This window comes from Balaenoptera borealis (genome assembly GCF_965194805.1).
Source record: "Balaenoptera borealis genome assembly, chromosome: 19".
Classification (NCBI taxonomy): Eukaryota; Metazoa; Chordata; class Mammalia; order Artiodactyla; family Balaenopteridae; genus Balaenoptera; species Balaenoptera borealis.
The window spans coordinates 69069950-69091403 of record NC_138878.1 but is presented as its reverse complement, the minus strand read 5'-3'; the positions used below and the strand labels follow the sequence as shown (position 1 = coordinate 69091403).

The 21454-nt window shown below is 43.3% G+C and overlaps 1 protein-coding gene across 19 annotated transcripts in view; it reads left to right on the top strand.

Annotated features, from left to right (window-relative positions):
• Positions 1–21039, top strand: part of ZNF606 (zinc finger protein 606) — a 66681-nt gene extending 45642 nt beyond the window's left edge. For 11 of the 19 annotated variants that reach the window (XM_082369169.1, XM_082369156.1, XM_082369166.1 and 8 more), the window contains 3 exons: positions 3710–3836; positions 4065–4163; positions 9240–12483. In XM_082369169.1, coding sequence (XP_082225295.1) covers positions 3710–3836; positions 4065–4163; positions 9240–11227 — 2214 coding nt within the window. In that variant the 3' untranslated portion in view covers positions 11228–12483. The other 8 variants (XR_014237831.1, XR_014237832.1, XM_082369170.1 and 5 more) reach the window with 8 other exon arrangements.
• Positions 21040–21454: the final 415 nt, after the last annotated feature.

The window sequence follows — 21454 nt, the reverse complement described above, 5'->3', positions numbered from 1 at the left end:
CTATTTTATACCGAATCTTTCCCATCTGGGAATTAGAAGTATAGGTCATTGGAAGTTGGATGTGACTGCTGACTGGATTCTCTGTCCTCTTAGCTGCTAAGTTCGGTCTTTCCACCTGTGCAGATGTTCCTCATGTGTGCAGGGGCCCTCTGGTCTGTCTTTGTTTACCAGAGAAGAGCTGTGAGGCTGTGTCTGACAAATCTGCTTTGTGCACCTGAGCAGGTCTGATTCCTGATTGACCTGCCTCTAGGTCTCTGTCTCTATCTGTCTCTCTCCCTCTCTCTCCCTCCCTCCCCTGACAAGTCTCACTCTAATCTCCATGTGCCTCGGTGGGCCAGGATCACCAGGTCGGTTCTGCTTCCCGTTTCCTGGGTGCACAGCTGGCTGTTAGGCCACAGACCCCTCTCCTCTCCCTGTGTTGGGCTGAAGGGGTCTCAACTCCAGGGTAGTCACTCATCCAGGCAGCCTGAGAACCTCCCACACTCTTGAGTATGAGGAGGGTCCAGGGAGTTTTGCCCACAAGGCAAAGTGGCTGGCAGGGATGTGGGGCAACTGGCAAAGTTGTCCTGAATATAGAGGTCCTGAGTATAGACCTTGCAGCCTGATTCTCATGACTTCAGTGGCATTTAAGCTCAGAGCCCAGAGCCTCTCCTGGGGTCCTGCTTCCCCTGCAACCCCTTCTAACGTGCAGGCCTGGGGTCTCCTTTGCTCTGTTTCCTCGGTCAGCCACACTCATCTGCTCCCCATCTTGCGGGAATGTGTAGAACACCACATGCCGATGGCCTCTTTGCTGGCCAGTTATGTCGTTTACTTTCTTCAAAAAAACTTTAGGAGATTTTAAAACCCTAAGAGTTTCCTGTTGCCACTATAACAGATTGCCACAAACTTAATGGCTTAGAACAACATGAATTTATTCTCATGTTCTGGAGTCTGAAGTCTAGAATGTGTCTACAGGGTTGTGTTCCTTCTGGAGGCTCAGGGGAGAGGCTGCTTCCTTGCTTTCACTCGCTTCTAGAGGCTACCTGCCATTTCTTGGCTCATGACCCTTTCCTCCATCTTCAGTGTGCATCACTCCGACCTCTGCTTGCATTCTCTCCTTTTCTCTGACGCAGACCCTCCTGCCTCTTTCACTTGTAAGGACCCTTGTAATTTCATTGAGCCCACCAGAAAATCCAGGATAGTCTTCCCATCTCAACATCCTTAACGTAATCATATCTCTGTAACTATGACATCTTTTGTCATATTAAGGTAACAGTCATTAGGACATGGACGTCTTTGGCAGTGCCATTATTCAGCTGACGACAGACACCCACATTCACCAGCCTTAGCAAATGTCACCTTCCAGCTTTCTGCCTTTTCATTTATTCGGACAACCTTTAAAAAAAAAAAAAAAAACTAGAGTATTTTATAGTGAAGCACAGATACTGTATCATTTCACCCCTAAACACTTCTGTGTATGTATCTGAGACATACATACCTTTTAGAAGATAAACACAATACCTTTATCACACCCAACAAATTAACAACAGTAATTCCTTACTATTACCTAATACCAAGCCCGTATTCACTTTTCCCCACTTGTCCCCAAAATGTCTTTTGCAGTTGGTTTATTCAGATCAGGATCCAAGCAAGGACCACACGTTGCAAGTGCTTCGTGTACTGAAGAAACCAGGTCACCTGTCTTGTTGGGTTGCCTGATTTTGCCCTTGTGATGTCCTTGGATGAGTTCCTCTATCCCGCTGTCTCCCATAGACTGGTAGTTGAGCTAGAGGCTAGGGCAGATTCAGGCTTTGTATTTTGGACAAGAGTACTTGATAGGTGGTGCTGGGTCCTTCTTACTGTCCTGCATCAGTGGGCACAGGTTGTCTGGTTGGCCCATATCCAGGTGATGTGATGGATTAGTGGGTGCAGGTATTGTCAGGCTGACCCCTCCATCAGACATTTCCCTTTCTGCCTTTCACCTGTGGTTTAGCAGTCATTGATGATCATTGCCAATGTCCACTATTTTATTAGGGGTTACAGAATCTCTCTAGTGATTTCATTCCTTCTGTGTCAGTTAGATGTGGTGGTTTTGTTCCTTTTTAAGTATGTGTATGGGGATCTGTTGGGGTCTTGGGAAGGGTGGGAGGTGAACTTGTGGCTCAGTCCACCAGCTTGACAGCTGCCACGGTGTGGGTTTGGACTTTGTTAACTATTGAACTTTGAAGCCATCTAAGTAGGTGCCACCCTTCAGGGAGATTAGGGAGTGTGAGACGGGCACACCAGGAGCACCCTGGGCAGGAAGCCTGGCCTCCCAGCTGGTCTCCCAAGTGTGATCACTCTGAAAGTGCATTGAGTTTAGGTATGGTGCACACTTAGGTTTTGTGCACTTCTCTACCCGAATGTTACATTTAAGTAAAAAAAGTTTACCCAAAAAATGTAGAAGCAGCAGCCAGTAAGGAAACTGAGGCCTGGGCATGTCTGTAAGAGGAAAATCAAAAAATTGGAATTGAGGAGTCCAAGGTTAGGGAGGGTTTCACTAAAGGAGGTTGTGATTAACAGTTGTAAATGCTTTTTGGAGTTAGAGAATCACTGGAGCAGAAGCAGTTCTGTGTTTCAAGCCAGTCATGTGAAGGTGGAGGAGGAGCAGTTCAGACCAGCAGAGTAAAGTCTACACTGAAGACCAGCATGAGGGCTGACCCTGATCGGAGATGACTCGCGGGACAGAAAGGAAGGCCGCATGCGGGTGGAAGGGAAGTGATTAGCAGGCTGTGAGGAAGTGGAAGGATGCTTGGAGTGGAAGTGCGCTGCGCGTGTATCCATTCAGTGGGTGTTTGTCCTGGGGATGATTCTGCACTGACGTGGAGGGGAGGACCGTAGTGAACAGACAGGCCAAGAGGGGGCCCTAGGAAGGAGCAGGGGCTGTGGGGTTTGTCGCTCGCTCACCTCCCATGAAGCACAGCTTGCTCCCCAGTCCCCCTGCCCCACCCTGGAAGTGCCCAGATACCTGAGGCTCACGTTGATGGCTTCAAAGGACTGGAAGGGATGCATTCATTGCAAAAATTAGACTTCCCTTTAGCTTTCTAGTGGGTATTCCTGGTTCTCTTTTTCCTAAAAACATCAGTTTGAACTTTTTCAAACTCAAAGTGCTTTGACAGCAACTCTAAGTGATTCTCTTTGGCTTGGGCTGCTCTGCTCAATCCTGTCTCACCCCTACCTCCAGTCCTTGGGTCGGAGACAATCTGGGAGTGGAAGTGTCTCTGCTGTGGCCAGGAAGGCGGTCACCCTTCCAGGTCCTAGATCCACACGTGGAGCAGACTTGAGCCCCAGGTTCTCTGGTCTGTGACCAGGGCTCAGAGTCTGCATCCACCCTGGTCCTGATCTCGGTCTTATTAAGTGTCTGCAGTTCCAGAGAAGCAGGAGGAATTGCCCAGATGGGAGTCCTGTCCATACTAGCCAGTGTTAACTAGAATTGGGCAAGATCTTAGAAGAGACCTGATCATCTTTATTGTGGGCCCAGATATCTAACTCCCTAAGAGTACATCCCAAATGCAGGGTCTTGGGTGGCTCCCAGTGAGACCTGACCCACATCAGTGAGAATACTGAACGCATCCAGGGCAATTCCTCTATGTACTTTCTCCTCCCCAGGGCTGTCAGCCTCACTCCAGCCCCAGAAAACACTGGAGTGGGGGTGGCTCCGGGCTGAGGAGGAACACGTGTGCTCTTTTAGGAACCAGTGACCTTCAAGGATGTGGCTGTGGACTTCACCCAAGAGGAATGGGGGCAGCTGGACCCTGTTCAGAGGACCCTGTACCGTGATGTGATGCTGGAGACCTATGGGCATCTGCTCTCTGTGGGTAAGGCGGGGACTGCCCAAGTAAACGATGCTGTCCCCCTTGTGATCCCCTATGCTACTCTCTGTTTACAAGCTTACGAGGCCTCAGAAGGGCTGAGATGATCTTGAGCCTTGAGGTTCAAGGACGAAATCCCTATTGCTCATAAAGCATGAAGTGAAGTCATTCATGAAAAATAGGCAAGGGAGGGTTACATGGCTCTACAAGCCTGTGTTTTTCCTCCACATGTAGGGAATCAGATCGCCAAGCCCGAGGTCATCTCCCTGTTGGAGCAAGGAGAAGAGCCGTGGTCAGTGGAGCAGGCATATCCTCCTCAAGGCACTTGTCCAGGTGAGAGCAGACCCCAGGTGGGAGCGAGGAACCTTCCTCCAAGCCCTTCTTGTTTGAGAAGTGGGCTGAGGCTGTGAGGAGTTCACTTCCTCAGAGACGGTCACAGTTCCTTCCAAGGAGCTTTATCCCTTATATTGACTTTTTTCTGCTGTTGATTCAGAGCAAAGATGCCCACCTGTTTAACATGGTAACAGTTTTGTATGCTACAGTTTCCCTCCTCACCTCTCATGTTCTCTGCTTTGTCCCTTTGTCTAAGAAGACTTCTCATTCATTTAATTTACCTGCTTTTTAATTTTTTATTGCCAAACTTGTGGCCTGTAGTCACTGACTCTTCTTTCAAAAAAACAAAAAAAAATTTTTTTTAATATAGATAATGTATTTACGTGATTCAAAAAACTCAAAGCTATATAAAATGTGTAAGCTGAAAAAAATCTCATTTATACACTCTCCTCTTATCCACATTATTATTATTCTCCAGAGAGACACACAGGCAGACACACAGACACACAGAGGCACACACAGGTAACCACTTTCCTTTTACTATAAATTTTGGGGTTATTTTATTAGTGGTTGCCCTGGGAATTATAATTAACATCTTAATTTATAACAATTTAGTTTGGGTTACTATCAGTTTAATTTTGATAGTATACAAAAACTTTGCTTCTGTATAGCTCTGTCCTCCCTCTTTTGTGCTATTATTGTCACAAATTACATCTATACATTGTGTCTCAACATAGATTCATAACAGATTTATTTATTTATAATTATTGCTTTATGTAGTTGTCTTTTAAATCAGATAGGAAACAAACAAAAAATGCATTTGTATGGTCTTCTTGTATTTACCTATGTAGTTACCTTTACTGGTGGTCAGTATTTCGAGTTAGTGTCTTTTCATTTCAACCTAAAGAACTCCTTTTAGCATTTCTTGTAGGGCAGGTTTACTAGCAGCAAACTCTTAGCTTTTGTTTATCGGAGAATGTCTTGATTTCTCCATTTTTGAATGATAGTTTTGCCGGGTATAGAATTCATGGTTGACATATTTTTTTTTCTCTCTGGCCTCCATGGTTTCTGATGAGAAATAAGCTGTTTATCTTGTTGAGGATCCCGTGTCTGTGATGACTTGCTTCTCTCTTGTTGCTTTCAGGATTCTCTCTTTGGCTTTGGCTTTTGAAAGTTTAATTACAGTGTGTATGCATGGGCCTTCTAGATTCGCAGGAATATGTTAGAACTTTTCAAATCTATGGACATCTCACTCCTCAGGTTTTCCTTTCATTTTCTGGTTTGTGTATTGTGTACCCCGTCTGTTTTCCATCACCTCAGACAGTAACGCTTTAAAACATTGCCATTAAATGTTTGACAAATACCTACTTCCTAGAAGTTTTTAGCGCTATGCAAGTTCCCACAAGCCTTTCAAGTGGGGTCTTCCTGGGAACCACCAAACAGGTCAGATAATGACTGTTCTTTGGGAATGAGGCTTTGAAAAAGCTCTAGCTTTGTTCTGTTCCTTCTATCACCAGAAATGTGAGCTGTTATTTTCCAAGGCTACTGCTGAGTTGAGGAGTCAGATGGGATTAGGGTAAGTTAAAATGCCACAAAACTCACCGTTATTATTGAAACTCAGCCGTTTTCCTTGAATAAACTCTCCCTGGGTTGCTGCAAGGCTTTGGTTAATTTAGAGGATTCTGAAGAAACTTATTCTGTCAGGTTTTGCCAGTTTTATGGTTGCTTTTATGGAGTGGTGAAATTTCACTGACGTCTTACCGAGGTTAATTACTTGCAATAATTTCTATTGTTTGTTTCCTGAGTTTCTTTATGCAACTATAAGCATATAGGCATATGTAGTTACTTTTCACCTTTCCAAAGGTAGAATACAATACATATCGTTCTGTATCTTGTTGTTTTTAATTTAACGATGTACAATGGCCCCCTCTTGAGTCCTGAAGTTGGACATCTTCCCATCTAGTGAAGTGGACTTTTGTGGAGTCTTACCAGTTGCCCCCTATCTGGATCTGAAACCTTCCACCAAGGAGTCATGAATTCCAGTAGCTTTAATGGTCAGTGCTGACCATTCTAAGTAACTGTCCTGAGCCCTGTGGTTCCACCACCTCCATCCTTACACTTCTGCCTTCTTGGAAATCATCTCAGCTGTCTCCTTGATCTTGATAGAACCAGGAATCTTGGCTCTCCCTTCTAGATTGTTTCCCCGTCTTCCTGATCTATATCCCTGATGCCAACCTTCTGTGAGTCTGCTAAGCTGGAAGTGGGGAAGTCATCCTGACTCCCTGCTCTTTCCTCTCTAAGAAGTAATCTCTTGTCTGACTTCTGAGATTTTCTTCCTCTGAAATGTCAGCTGTGTCATTCAGCTTCCACCAACATCACCCTCAGGTAGGCACCCTCATAAAATTCCAGCTCAAGTTGGTGAGTGAATTATTATTTGTTATTAGCCCCCTCAGATGTTATTTCTAGATTTATATCCCTGAAATCTTCCATTATGAGGTCTCTGCCAGTAAACCTACAGTGACTTGAGTTGCCTTTTAAATAACTCTGACCGGATTTCAAGACCTTCCAATTTTTTCTATTATTTTGCTCATTTCCTGACTAGTTCCTGCAGTTTACTCAGCTGGCATCCTTAAGGCCCTCCTTACATTTCAGTCACATCACGCATGCCTTTGCTCATGCCATACCAGCAGTCTGTCTGTATATGAGCCATGCCCGAAGACTGAGCTCATGTCATTTCTCTTGTGTGAAACCTTCCTTGATTCCTTCTGTCATGGTCTCCTTTTCTGACCTCCCATCCGCTTAGCATCTACAACCCCACAAACTCTCAGTGATGTAATATGTGTATTCATAACTGTTTAGATCGTCATCTCATCACATAGATTATAATTTACAGGTGGAAGAGACACTCAGGCCATAAGTACTGAGTATGAAGCTGGACGGACATTGTTTATCTAATCAGTGACTTGGTCAGCTACCATTTTTTAAAGTTTCTACTGGAAAAATTCAAAAGTTGTTTGAAGATCATTCCCTAACTACTAGGAGCTAAGCTTAAAATTGATAGTAAGTGCCATTTCTTGAGCAGAGTAGGATCTCTCTCTGTTGTAATGGACTTGGGTAGTAAAAGGGGGAAAATGGTGTATAGTGAAGAAAGAAGAAAAACCTGGAGAAAGAGGACAAGGGTCTAGGCCCTGTTGGGTACCTGCAGCATTAGACCCTGTGGTATGCTGAATAATGATACCCGCCCCCGCAAAATGTCCACATCTGAAACTTGTGAATATGGTGCTTTATATGGCAAAAGAGACTTTTTCAGATGTGAATTAAACTAGGGATCTTGAGATAGATCATCTTGGATCGTCTGGATGGGCCCATGTTATCGTGAGGTCGTTCTAAGAGTGAGGCAGGAGTGTCAGAGACACAGAGATGTGACTAACAGAAGCAAAGGTTGGAATGATATACTTTGAAGATGGAGGGGGGAGCTACAAGCCAAAGAATGCAGGCAGCTTTTAAAGCTGGAAAAGGCAAGGATGTGGATTTTCCCCTAGAGCTTCTGAGGAAAGCTATCTTGATTTTAGCCCAGTGAAAGCCATTTAGAACTTCTGACTTTCAGACTGTGAGACAATGAGTTTGTTATTTTAAGCCACTACATGTGTGGTAATTTGTTACAGCTGCAATAGGAAACTAATACAGACCCCTGTTGTTGGAGGACTGATACCTCAGCAGTGATGATAGGTAGCTTCCACATATTGAATTTGCCAGACATTTTGCTGGATTCACAATCTCATTTAATCTTCAGAAAAGTCACGTAAGGATAGTGGCAGAGCCAGTACTTAAATACAGATTATCAGACTATAACTCCTGTATCTGCTTCATTGCAGTGTGCTGTCTTTCAAGTCTATCTCTTTTGTCATTATTCTACACATGTTAGAAGAACTTAAGGAGTATCCTGAAACCATGTGATTTTTGCCATTCGGGCGGATGATTTTGTGTTATTGACTGAACTCTGTGAGATAGGAAATAATGTGATAGCTTGAAGCCTTTGTTGGTGATACTTTCTCTTAACCCCATCCCCTTCTTTTTTTGACAGGTGTCAAAGTAGGGGAACAGAAAGGACATTATAACATAGAAATGAATTAGCACACTTTAATAATTTAAACATTAGTTGCTGAGGGGCTGGTTGTTCATCTGTCTTTTGTTAAGCCAGTTATTATTTTTTCACCTTAATAGTATTAAATGCGTCTGGATCCTCCAGACAACCCCCAGGTTCAGTGATTCACTAGAAGGACTCCCTGGACTCAAAAGGCATTATATTCAGAGTAATGGTTTATTACAGTGCAAGGACACAAAGCAACATCAGCAGAGGGTAAAGGTGCATGGAGCTAGGTCTGGAGGAAACCAAATGCAAGCTTTCAGTAGTTCTTTCCCAGTGGAGTTGCAAAGAACACACTTAATTCCTTCAGCAATGAGTTGTGTGAAGTGTCATCTACTAGGGAAGCTTGCCCAAGCCTGTGAGTCCAGGGTGTTTATTGGGGGTTGGTCATTTAGACACACATGACTGACTGACTAATCATGGAAGCTCCAGAACCCCAGAAGGAAAGCAGGTGTTCACCTTAAATGTACAAACTATCTAGAGAAGTTGGTACAGTATACTTCAAGGGTTCAAGCATGCAGAACACTCTTATGAGTTAGAACATTCCAGGATCTCAGTCCTTAGGAGTTGGCCAAGGGCCAGTCATGAAACAGGCCTTCTTGGGAATGTGCAAAGTGTGACCAACTCAAGTGTGTAGAGTTAACTCTTTCCTGCACACACATAATAACTGGTCCTCCTTTTCATGGGAAGATACTCCTAAATGGGTTTTATTCATATTCAGTGCACACTTTGTATTCTGGTTAACTACTTTTGTTCACTTTTTACCATTCTTCTCTTTCCTATTACGATCTTCCTCTGGGTTACAAGTCTATTTGGAAACAAGTTCATGCTTACCTTTTCGATAATATGGACAGTAAATCTTGCCTTTTGCACTCTACTCTTAGAAGTTCTTTCCCTATGCTCTCATGGATTTTTTCTGTTTATTTCAGAATGGATGAGAAATCTTGAAAGCAAAGCGTTGATCCCAACACACAGCATTCTTGAGGAGGAACAGTCCCATAGCATGAAGTTGGAGAGATACATATGGGATGATCCTTGGTTCTCCAGGTTAGAAGTTTTGGGATGTAAAGACCAATTAGAAATGTATCACATGAACCAGAGTACAGCTATGAGGCAAATGGTCTTCATGCAAAAGCAAGTACTGTCTCAAAGAGGCTCTGAGTTCTGTGAACTTGGGGCAGGGTGTAGCCAGAGCCTAAGCATTGTTCCATCTCAGAAAGTTTCTCAAATAGAACATTTCTATAAGCCTGATACAAATGCTGAAAGTTGGAGATGTAACTCAGCCATAATGTATGCAGATAAGATTACCTGTGAAAATAATGAGTATGACAAAGCCTTCTACCACTCCATGCAACCTGTTCACCCTGCAAGGGTGCAAACTGGAGATAATCTTTTCAAATGTACTGATGCTGTTAAATCTTTCAATCATATACTGCATTTTGGTGATCATATGGGAATGCATACAGGAGAAAAACTATATGAATATAAGGAATGCCATCAAATCTTTAACCAGAGCCCATCATTTAGTGAACATCCAGGACTTCATATTGGAGGAAACCAGTATGATTACAAAGAATATGAGAATATCTTTTACTTTTCATCCTTTATGGAACATCAAAAAATTGGTACTGTAGAGAAAGCATATAAATACAATGAATGGGAGAAAGTCTTTGGGTATGACTCATTCCTTACACAGCATACAAGCACTTACACTGCAGAGAAACCCTACGAATATAATGAATGTGGGACGTCTTTCATCTGGAGCTCTTACCTTATCCAACATAAGAAAACTCATACTGGAGAGAAACCCTATGAATGTGATAAATGTGGAAAAGTTTTTAGGAATCGTTCAGCCCTTACTAAACATGAACGGACTCACACTGGAATCAAACCCTATGAATGTAATAAATGTGGAAAAGCCTTCAGCTGGAATTCTCATCTTATTGTACACAAGAGAATTCATACAGGAGAGAAACCTTATGTGTGTAATGAATGTGGGAAGTCTTTCAACTGGAACTCCCATCTTATTGGACATCAGAGAACTCATACTGGAGAGAAACCTTTTGAATGTACTGAATGTGGGAAATCTTTCAGCTGGAGCTCCCATCTTATTGCCCACATGAGAATGCATACTGGAGAGAAGCCCTTTAAATGTGATGAATGTGAAAAAGCTTTTAGGGATTACTCAGCCCTTAGTAAACATGAAAGAACTCACTCTGGAGCAAAACCATATAAATGTACTGAATGTGGAAAATCCTTCAGCTGGAGCTCCCACCTTATTGCCCATCAGAGAACTCACACAGGAGAGAAACCCTATAACTGTCAGGAGTGTGGCAAAGCATTCAGAGAACGTTCAGCCCTCACTAAACATGAAATAATTCATTCTGGAATTAAGCCCTATGAATGTAATAAATGTGGAAAATCCTGCAGCCAGATGGCTCACCTTGTTAGACATCAAAGGACTCATACTGGAGAGAAGCCCTATGAGTGCAATAAATGTGGAAAATCCTTCAGCCAGAGTTGCCACCTTGTTGCCCATCGGAGAATCCACACTGGTGAGAAACCCTACAAATGTAATCAATGTGAAAGATCCTTTAACTGTAGCTCTCATCTTATCGCACACAGGAGAACTCATACTGGAGAGAAACCATATAGATGTAATGAATGTGGGAAAGCATTTAATGAGAGTTCTTCCCTTATTGTACATCTGAGAAACCATACTGGAGAAAAACCCTACAAATGTAATCATTGTGAGAAAGCTTTCTGTAAGAATTCTTCCCTTATTATTCATCAGAGAATGCATAGTGGAGAGAAACGCTTTATATGCACTGACTGTGGAAAAGCCTTTAGTGGTCACTCAGCCCTACTTCAACACCAGAGAAATCATAGTGAAGAGAAACTCTGTGAATTGAATTGATGAGAGATTTTTCTTTTATTGTACATTTGATAACACATTGAAAAAAACCCTATAAGTATAATCAAGAGGGGAAATTTTTAATACGAGTTCAGTAAGACTTCTCCCCTTATTAATCAGTAGAAATTATCTTCGTAGAAGAAACCTGTGAATGAAAAGAATAGGCAAAAGCCTTCCACAGTTGTGTAGCCTTTATTTAACATCAAATAATTACAGTGAAGAGGACACCAGACTCCCCTCATGGTCCACCAGGAATCCTACTTGAGCAACATGAACGTAGGGAATGAGACATCTTTTAGTAAGAGATCTCAACTATTTGTGGATCAGAGTGCATTGTTAAAGGAAAAACTTTATCCTAGGAAAAGTGTTTCAACTAGAAATACGCTGTTTTGCATCAAGCTGGAATATTGGATGGAAGCTTTACAATAACATTTTGTGCATCATTACGGAAACACAGATTGTGCTATTATAAGGGGAGGGTCTGGGTGCCCTTTAAGGAATAGAATGTGGAATACTAAACCTGAATTTAAGGGAAAAAAAGTGTTGAATGGGATATTTACTGTTGATCGAGATTAACCTTAGAAAAGATTAGTAAATGAGATTACTAATGATGGAAATGTATTGCCCATAAGTATGAGACTGATGTTGTTGGAACAAAAGGTGATACTTAATAACCCAGTGTGTCAGTGACCATGGTTTACTCATTACTGCATTGTTGGACAATTAGTTTGTAATCTGTTTTAGGCAGTCACTGTAAGTTATAATTATGGATACTGAGTCAATATACATAACAAAAAAAGGAATAAAAAGGACACAAAATTGTATATACATATCTACTATAACATCTAAAAAGTGTATATGCATAACGACTGGAAAGACCCATGGATAGATTAACCCAGTTAAGGTTTTTTTTTTAAGTTTTACAAACACATACAGCACTTATCATGTGCTAGACTTTGTTTTAAATACTTTTCAAATATTAACTTGTTCAGTCCCCTTAATTCTATGAGATAGGTACTATTATTATCCCAGTTTTACAAAGGGAGAAACTGAGGCAGAAATCATGAGAAACCTACCTAAGGACAGAGTTAGTTAGGAGTAGAAAGATTGTTTGGCTCCAGAGATTGTTTTAACCACTGTATTGCACTGCCTCTGCAGTGATTTTTTTCCCCTAATGTTTTTTTTTTTTAATTTTGTTCAGTGTTCTTATAGTAGATATTTGATAATAAAAATCAAATTCCTAAACAATGAGAAGTAAAGTTACCTGGGTTTCTGCCCTGTGGGATTTTGGGTAGCATGAGAGCAAAGCTCCCTTTGGAATATGAAGTCTGGATTGGACATTCAGAATCAGTGCATTTTCTGGGCTCTGCGTTCCCTAGAATTTCACCACCTATGACCCTGAAGATTACAGCAGAGCAGGGGCTGGAGGACTCACTGGAGGTTTGGGCAAGTCAGAGGAAATGCCCCTTGATGGGTTTAGAATGCCCTCATGAGGCAGAGGGCAAGAGACACATCTGCACATGAGAGCACCATTTCTCAAGATCTCCCTAGAATTCAATGTTTATATTTTCTTTATCTTCTCCAGATGAAGAGATTACTTGATAGTAGGGAGGATTCAGAAGGGAAGGGAGCTAATCAGTCATAAAATGAGGAAGTTTCTCTGAGTGCTCAGAGTGGAAAGGGGGCAAGATGGATAGCGTTGGGTGGCGTTTCTTCGTTGGGTGGCGTTTCTTCGGTTCACAAATATTTTCTGTATTTCCCTAAGGTAGGGCTATAATTAGGGGCCAGCAGGCCTTCCTGGATGGGTTTCAAAGGCATTGGTTAGAAATCCAGGGTACAGAAGGTTCATCTAGTTCTCGAGGGGTCCATGACTCTCCAGTGGTTGAGAAAAAGTGGCCTGCTGGTATGGTGGGACTCTGTGCTCACTGTCAGACTCCCGTAGCTGGCGCTTCCATAGGTATGTAACACTGACCCTACCTTAATGTATAGGGGTTGCCCAGTAAAGGTTGCAGGGGTAAATTAATTGGATTTCTTGTGTGATTTGTGCAGAGATCCTTGGAGAGAATAGAGGCAGCACTATTAACCTCTGTAAGAGACAGCAACCTAATGCATCAAGAGGTGTATTGCCAACATATGGGTATTGTATTCTAACACCAAAAGTAATATACTTTGAATCCAGATTCTCTGATTTAGGGACTACAAAGGATTTTGTAAGTCATACACAAATATTCCACAAGCATCCTGGCAAGTTCTGTAACTGTACCACCAAGCTTAGTATCTTTTAAAAAATATTTCTAAATGGGCCTCCTGGACTTCTAAAGTGTCCTTCTAAAAGGGTCCCAGACTTCTGCTTCCTCCTAGAAGGATTCCCTACCTCCCTACCACCTATTACACAACCTTATGTATGCCCAGGGCTCCCAGGTCCCCTCTTATCTCCCTTATTCTAACCCACATGTAGCTCAGTTCATTGCCCTTTTGATCCCCACGCTCCACTCTTCCCCAACTCTGAAACCTGCTGGGCTCAGTTGGAACTCTCCATTCAGCCATCTTCTGCTGTGACTGAAACTTGGGTCTCCCCTCTGCACAGTACCTTTCCTTATGATCCTTGCAGGGAGTAGCTGCTTCATTTGTTGCTTCTAGATTGTTTTCGCTCCCTTCTCTCTAAAACTGAGTTCTGACTCTTGGGACACCAAACTGTCATATCACTCTTGCTTCCCTCTGTTGCAATCACCTTATGAATGGTTCACTCTTCCCATCCGTAAAGATTTCAGCTCTTGCTGTATTGCATCTAAAACCACCCCCATCATAATACTTCCTGATTTTATTGTCCAGGTAGATGATCTTCCTGTGTCCTGACCTCACAGTTCTTTAACCTGTCTGCTCACGGTTTTGTCACCCACCCTGCAACAGACGGTCACTCCCATAGTCATCCCTAGGAGCATTCCATTACCAGTGACTGGAACCTCCCCATCATCGGTTTCAAATGTCTTTTCCTAAGCTCGTTGGCTTTTCAGTACCAAGATTTCAACAATCCCTTCACTGAATCTTCCCTTATGCTTGCTCCCAGCAGACGACTTTGCTTCTTGTTTCCCTGAGTGAATAGAAGCCAGCAGAAGCCTTGCATGACATCTGTCCACCTTCTCTACCCACTTTCCATAATTTCCATGCCTTCCCACTGGTGCCTGTATATGAACTGACTGGGTTGGCACCAGAGCCTGTCCCATGTCCACTACTCCAAGACATCACTCCAGCAAGTTTCCCTTATCTCTTGTATCCTCAGGTTTTCTATATATACTGGATTATCCCCATGGACATGTAAACATACTTCAAAAAACAAAACAAAAAAGTCTCTGGCTCCTGAATCATTCTCTGCTTTGTTTCAGAAAGCAAAATATTTCAAAAGTTGTCTGTTCTTGCTGTCTTCACTTCCCTTCCATTCTTTCTTTTTTTAAAAAAAATATGTATTATTTTTGGTTGCGTCGGGTCTTAGTTGGGGCACACGGGATCTTTCATTGCGGCACGTGGGCTTCTTTCTAGTTGTGGCGCGCAGGCTTAGTTGCCTGGCAACATGTGGGATCTTAGTTCCCCGACCAGGGATCGAACCCGCGTCCCCTGCATCGGAAGGCAGATTCTTAACCACTGGACCACCAGGGAAGACCCCTTTCCATTCTTTCTTGGACCCACTCCAAAACCTACCTTGCTGCCAGATGACCTCCACATTGCTAAATCCAGTGGTCAGTTCTGTTTTCTTCCTTGACGTTATCAGCAGCATCTTAGATTCTTAGATAATAGATCATTTCCTCCTTGAAACACGTTCACCTGGCTTTTGGGACTTGCCTCCTGCCTCTCTGGCCTTCATTTCAGGCCCCCTTTGCTGTTCCTTCCCCACCTCCTTCACCTCTTACTGTCAGACTGCCCACTTCCCATCTGCTCACAGTGCCTTGATCTCATCCAGTCTTGAAGCCCTGTAAACACCACTGGTATGCTGATGACTCTCCCTTTAAGGCCACAGTTTGATGAGCTTTGAAAACTGTCAACACCCTTGCAACCACCACTACAATAAAAATAGAGAATATTTGCCCTTCTCCAAAAAGTTCCCTCATGTCTTTTCACAGTTAATCTCCACCCTACCCCAAGACCTGGGCAACCACATGTCTGCTTTGTCAGTACATATTAGAATTGTCTTTTAGAGTTTTATAAAGATAGAATCATACAGTATTCTATTCATATGCTACGTTTGTATCCAGATTCTTTTGCTCAGCATGTTTTCGAGGCTCATCCACGTTGTAGCATTTATCAGTAGTCTACTTTCTTTGCTGAGTAGCTTTCCATTATGCGGATGTGCCACAGGTAGTAGTCATCCTGTTCACCTGTAGATGGACATTGACTTGTTTCCAGTTCTGGGCTAGTGTAAATACAGCCGCTATGGACATTCTTCTTCAGGGCTTTTTTGTGTATGCAGGTTTTCATTTACCTTGGGTAAAAACCTAGGAGTGCAATAGCTGAGTTGTACGGTAAGTAAATGTTTAACTTCATAAGACACTTCTATGGACCTTTTAATCTGATGTCTTTATTCTGTTTTACATTCTGGGAAATTTATCTCTTATTTTTTAATATTTCATTTTTGCCATTTAAAAAGTTTCTCTTTTTAGGACTCCTATTATTTAGATGTCAGTGTGTCTGTGTCTGTTGTTCATATCTGTTACCTGCTCTTTTGTGTACTCTAGTTCCTTCACCTTTCTTCCTTCTGTCTGGACATTTCCTCAGCTTGCTAATTTGTTTCTCAGCTGTCCATTTTGCTGCTCATTTCCTCTACTGTGTCTTCATTTCAACCACTATTTTACATTTCTAATATTTCTACTTGGTTCTCTTTTATGTGTTCTTATTCTCATTTCCTATTGTTAGTATCATGCCTTATCTCTTTAAATGTACTTAATTGACTAAGTTAAAATTTTGGTCCATCTGTTCTAATATACGTGCTTCTGGTGGAATCTGTAATCCAGTGTGTTGTTTTTCTTTTTGAAATAGTTATGCTCAGAAAATTGCTTACTGCCTGGCCAGTGAGCACGTTTATTTCTCTTAGGGAAGCAGCTACTCCATCAGTTTTTATGCATACATGAGACAGGATCAGATCCTGGTCCCTGTAAACCCCACTGAACTCAGGGGTGGGAGGATGGATCCTAGGATGGAGAGGTGAAGGCATCAGAAAGCCAATCACTGACTTCTTACCTCACAAGATAACTGAAATGTGATTCACCAGCCCAGGGTTCTGTGGAGGCAGGGTGGAGAAACATGTGCCTGATGTGATGTAGTCTCTGCCTGTCTCTCAGCTACTCCGAAGCCCTGCCTTGATTCCACTCCTCAGGAAGCCTGAACCAGAGGCTGTGTCACTGCAGCTGTGGGTGATGCCGGACCATCCAGTCAACGAATTCTCCTCACTTTCCACCTCACTGCCCTGTCTTTACTTGCTTCATCGCACACGTCTCTACGGAACATCACCTGGTCTATTTTTTTCCTTCCTTATTGTCCACACCATCTCCCGACACCATACACTAGGCTGTGAGCTCCATGGGGGAGGGCACCTCGTTGGTCCTGGTTGTGCTGTGTCCCTAGTGTCCAGCACAGCACCTGTGGTTCTGTGAGTGCTTGGAACACACCAGCAGGTTGTTGCTTGTGCTTCCCAGCAGCCCGACCTCATCAGGTGGGGTGGCCATGAGTTCTCATCATCCTGGGTCTTCTGACCATGGAGAGGAGACTGGGGGGTGACTGTGGGGTGGTGCCCACAGGGAGAAGGGCTTTGCAATCATAGACAGATGGTCAAGAACCCCTGTATGTGGGAGAAGGACTAGTCAGAAGGCTTGACCATAAAATGGGGGGTGGGGGTGGACATCAGAGATGCTACAAATCAGACTCACCTTATGGGCAGAGAAATGGCCAGGAATGTGGGCGGTGCTGGGAGCTCCCCAGCAACACAGAGTCTTCGAGTCACGAGGGTCAGGGCTCATCCCAGCCTTCCCTGCAGATGCTGTTCTGTCTGCACAGGCAACACCCTCCCTTGTGTTGTCACAGAGACAAAATCCCCCTGCAGATGGAGTGGGTAGCACTTACGGGCAGCACTGTGCTCAAGGTGGGCCCTCGTGGTGGGAGGAACTGCTGAAGAGTCTAGACAAGTATTTATGCCTTGAGGACGGAGGGTTCCCAGGTGGAGAACTGGGGGCCCGAATCACAGGGAACCTGATCAGATTTTCCAGCAGGAAGTCACTAAGTTTGGCCTTGCTCCCCAAACTCCTGATCCTAAAAGTCACTTGGGGGCTTATTAAAAATATAGACCTCCTGGCCCCAACCCCGATCTGCTAGACCCAGTGCTCTGGAGATTCTTGTCATGCTGGGAGCAGACATCCAGTGGGACCTGACATGGAAGGAAGCCAGCTTGGATCGGGGTCATTATGGGTCCACCTTGGGCAGGACCCACGCAAGGTGTGAGGGACTCTAACCCGGCCCCATGCAATGACGACACCATAGGAAAAGCCTGGTAGCCCAGGCTTCACGTGGCCTAGAGGGGCAACCCCAAGATCCTCTTCAAAGTGTTCTGGGATAAAGGAGGGGTGAAACCTGGAGGTGAGGGGTGACAATGTTGAACCTTACCTCCAGGCTCCTGGAAAACAGAGATAGTTGAATCCCTCCAACCTTTTGTGTTCCAGGAAACGGCTTACTGTGAAGGACAGATAGGACTCTTGACCCCTCTTTCACATAGGACAAGGCCAGAGCCAGACTCTCCAAATTTCCATTCACTCTCATAAATGATTAGCTAGACTGTCCGCGCTGATCAATCAGAACAAAAGTCTGTTGACTTCACCAAACTTTAGTTCAGCTTCTTCCCTCCCCAAAGACCCTTGAACTCTGACTTACTCCTAAGGTTAAATAATGCAGGAAAGTGGCCCCTCTCTAGAACCAGCTGACGGCAAGACATCTCCTGCTGCAGTCTGATCTTCCACTCCCCACACCCGGTTCTTTCTAGCCTTGTTCACTCCTCCCTGTGAAAGAAAGTTCCTTTCTGCGCAACCTTGGAGATGCTTGCAGATCTTACTGTCAGAGTGTTCTCCCTACTGCAACAGTCCCCCTCTCCTTACTGGAATCGTCTTTTTGAATGTAGTCTCTCCTTACCTAAGCTTGATTTTGTTTTCTGTTTGGCAGAAGTTGGCTCCAGGCCCTGCTTCTGGGTCTGGTCAGAACCCACAGCAGGAAGGATGACCTCCCACAAGGCCTTGGTGAGCTGCCCAGACACGCACGAAGGCTGGGTTTCTGTATGGGAACCACTGAGCAACTTTAACCAGGAAGGACAGAAAATGCTTTTGTTTTTAAAGAGGTCCTAGTGGCTGCTGTGTGGATAATGACCTGATGGAGGCAACCGTTACCAAGGAAGGCAAGCGCGGAGGTTACTGTGGTCGTTCCGGCAAGAGATGGAAACTTGGACCAACGTGGTGCAGAAGTGTGCAGAGAAGTGATGAAACGCTTCACCGTACAGATTCAAACCGCTCAGTGAACCTCAGAGCAAGATAAACACAAACCACATTATTAAAAAGTACTGAAGCCCAAGAGAAAAGGTCATGGTCATGGTGGAGAAGCTTGGATCGGATTTACCTTCTTTCCGGTAGTAATTAAAAACTCCTAACCTTGAGCAAAAAGCTTAAGGCAACTAGAGAACAACCGTAGCAGGAAGAGACTGGTGGAGCCCATTCTCAGTTACCTAGGAGACGCGGCTGGGCTGCACAGCCTTCTGGGAGTTGTGGTCCATAGGCCGGGCCCTGGCCTCCTCGGACAGGGGAGCACCTGTGAGGCTCAGACTACAACTCCCAGAAGGCACCGTGGCGTGCCTCCGACCAATGGGAGCACTCAGGCCGCTGGGAGACAGCGGCCTGTGCGGCCTTCTGGGAGTTGTAGTCCATGGGCTTCACTTAAGATCACCCAAACTCAAAGGCTTTTCTCATTTTTAAAAAATAATAGCTTTGACAGGGAGGGACAAGACAGGGGTAGGTGATTAAGAGGTACAAACTACCGTGTATAAAATAAATTAGTTACAAGGATATATTGTACATCACAAGGGATATGCCAATATTTTATAGTAACTTTAAATGGAGTATAATCTATAAAAGTTTTGAATCACTATGTTGTACACCTGAAACTAATATTGTGAATCAACTACACCTTATTTTAAAAAGAGCTTGGAAGCTTTGAAAATAAATGAGTTGCCAAGCCATGAAAAGACATGGAGAAACATACTACTAAAGAATATATTAAATAAGTATTAATAAGTGAAAGGAGCCAATTTGAAAAGGCTACATACTGTATGAGTCCAACATATGACATTCTGGAAAAGGGAAAACTATGGGGATAGTGAAAATATCAGTGGTTGCCAGAGGGTTGGGGGAGGAGAGAGGGATGAATAGGTGGAGCATAGTGGATTTTTACAGCAGGGCAACTGTGCTGTATGACATTTTATAAGATTGGATACATGTCATGATACCTTTGTCAGAACCCATAGAATTGTAATGCCGGGAGTCAACCTCAACATAAACTAGGGACTTTGATTATGATGTGTCAATGTAGGTTCATCAGCTGTAACAAATGTACTTCTCTGGTGTGGGATGCCATCATGGAGAAGGCTGTGTGTGTGTGTGTGTGTGTGTGTGTTTGTGAGGGGGCAGAGGGTACCTGGGAACTCTGTTGTGAACATAAAGCTACTCTAAAAAAGAAAGTCTTTTGAAAAAACAATAGGTTTCTTGAGGTATTCACATACCATAACATTAACCTTTTTAAAGTTGTTTTTAGTATATTCACAGTATTGTTCATTCATCACAATTATCTAAGTCCAGAACATTTCATCACTCCAAAAGGAAACCCCATTAGCAATTATTCTACTCCGTATTCATTCCTCCCCCCAGCCCTTGGCAACCAGTAATCTACATTCTGTCTGTATGAATTTTCCTATTTTGGACCTTTCATATAGATGGAATGATATAACGTGGCCTTTTGTTTCTGGATCCTTTCACTTAGCATAATGTTTTCATAGTTCATCAGTGTTGTAGCATAAATCAGTACTTTGCCCCTTTTCTTGGATGAATAATATTCCATCATGTGGATATACCCTTTTTGTTTATCCATTTGTCCGTTGATGGACATTTGGGTTTATAATAACTTTTTGGTTATTATAAATAATGTTATGAACACTGTTTTATGTTCTTTTAGGTGATGGTCAGTCAGGTGCAGCCATAAGAGGAGACACAGGAGAGTAGCAGGAAGAAACAAAGTTTATTATACTCACAGGTCCTAGAAAGACGGAGTTACGGCATGCCACGAAGGTCCACACATGCTGCAAGCCAGGGAGCGGGCTCAACCAAGCAGGTGGGGAGCAGAGAGTGAAGACTAGCCCACAGGCAAGTGCTTTTATTAGGGGTGGGGGTAGAATACACAGGAATAGGCATGAGGTATGTCATTGGTGCTTTTGAATGTTACTAGGTCATGTTCAGGGGAGAGCAAAGAGGAAGCCCCTTGTAGCAGGGGCCAGCCTTATCACTTGATAAGCCTGGTCACCTGGGAGGGGCGCTCACAGCCTGTTTGCGGGGATGTTGAGGCAGCAGGAAAATACAAAATTTAAAATTTTACAATACAATGAAATAGGTGAAAGGGGTAAAAAGGTACAAACATCCATTTATAAAATAAGTCATGGGGATGTTATGTACAGCGTCGCAACTGTAGTTAATAATGCTGTATTGCATATCTGAAAGTTATTAAGAGAGTAAATGTTTTTATTTTTATTTGTTTTTATTTTTTATTGAAATATAAATAATTTACAATGTTGCATTAATTACTGCTGTACAGCAAGGTGACTCAGTTATACATATATATACATTTTTAAAAAATATATTCTTTTCCATTATGGTTTATCACAGGATATTGAATAGAGTTCCCTGTGCTATACAGTAGGACCTTGTTGTTTATCCAGTCTCTGTATAAAAGCTTACATCTGCTAACCCCAACCTCTCATTCCATCCCTCCCCCTTGCAAACCACCAGTCTGTTAAGAGTAGATCTTTTTTTTTTTTTTTTTAATATTTATTTATTTTTGGCTGTGTCGAGTCTTAGTTGCAGCACGTGGGCTCTTCATTGTGGCGTGCGGGCTCTCTAGTTGTGGCGCGAGGGCTTAGTTGCCCCTCGGCATGTGGGATTTAGT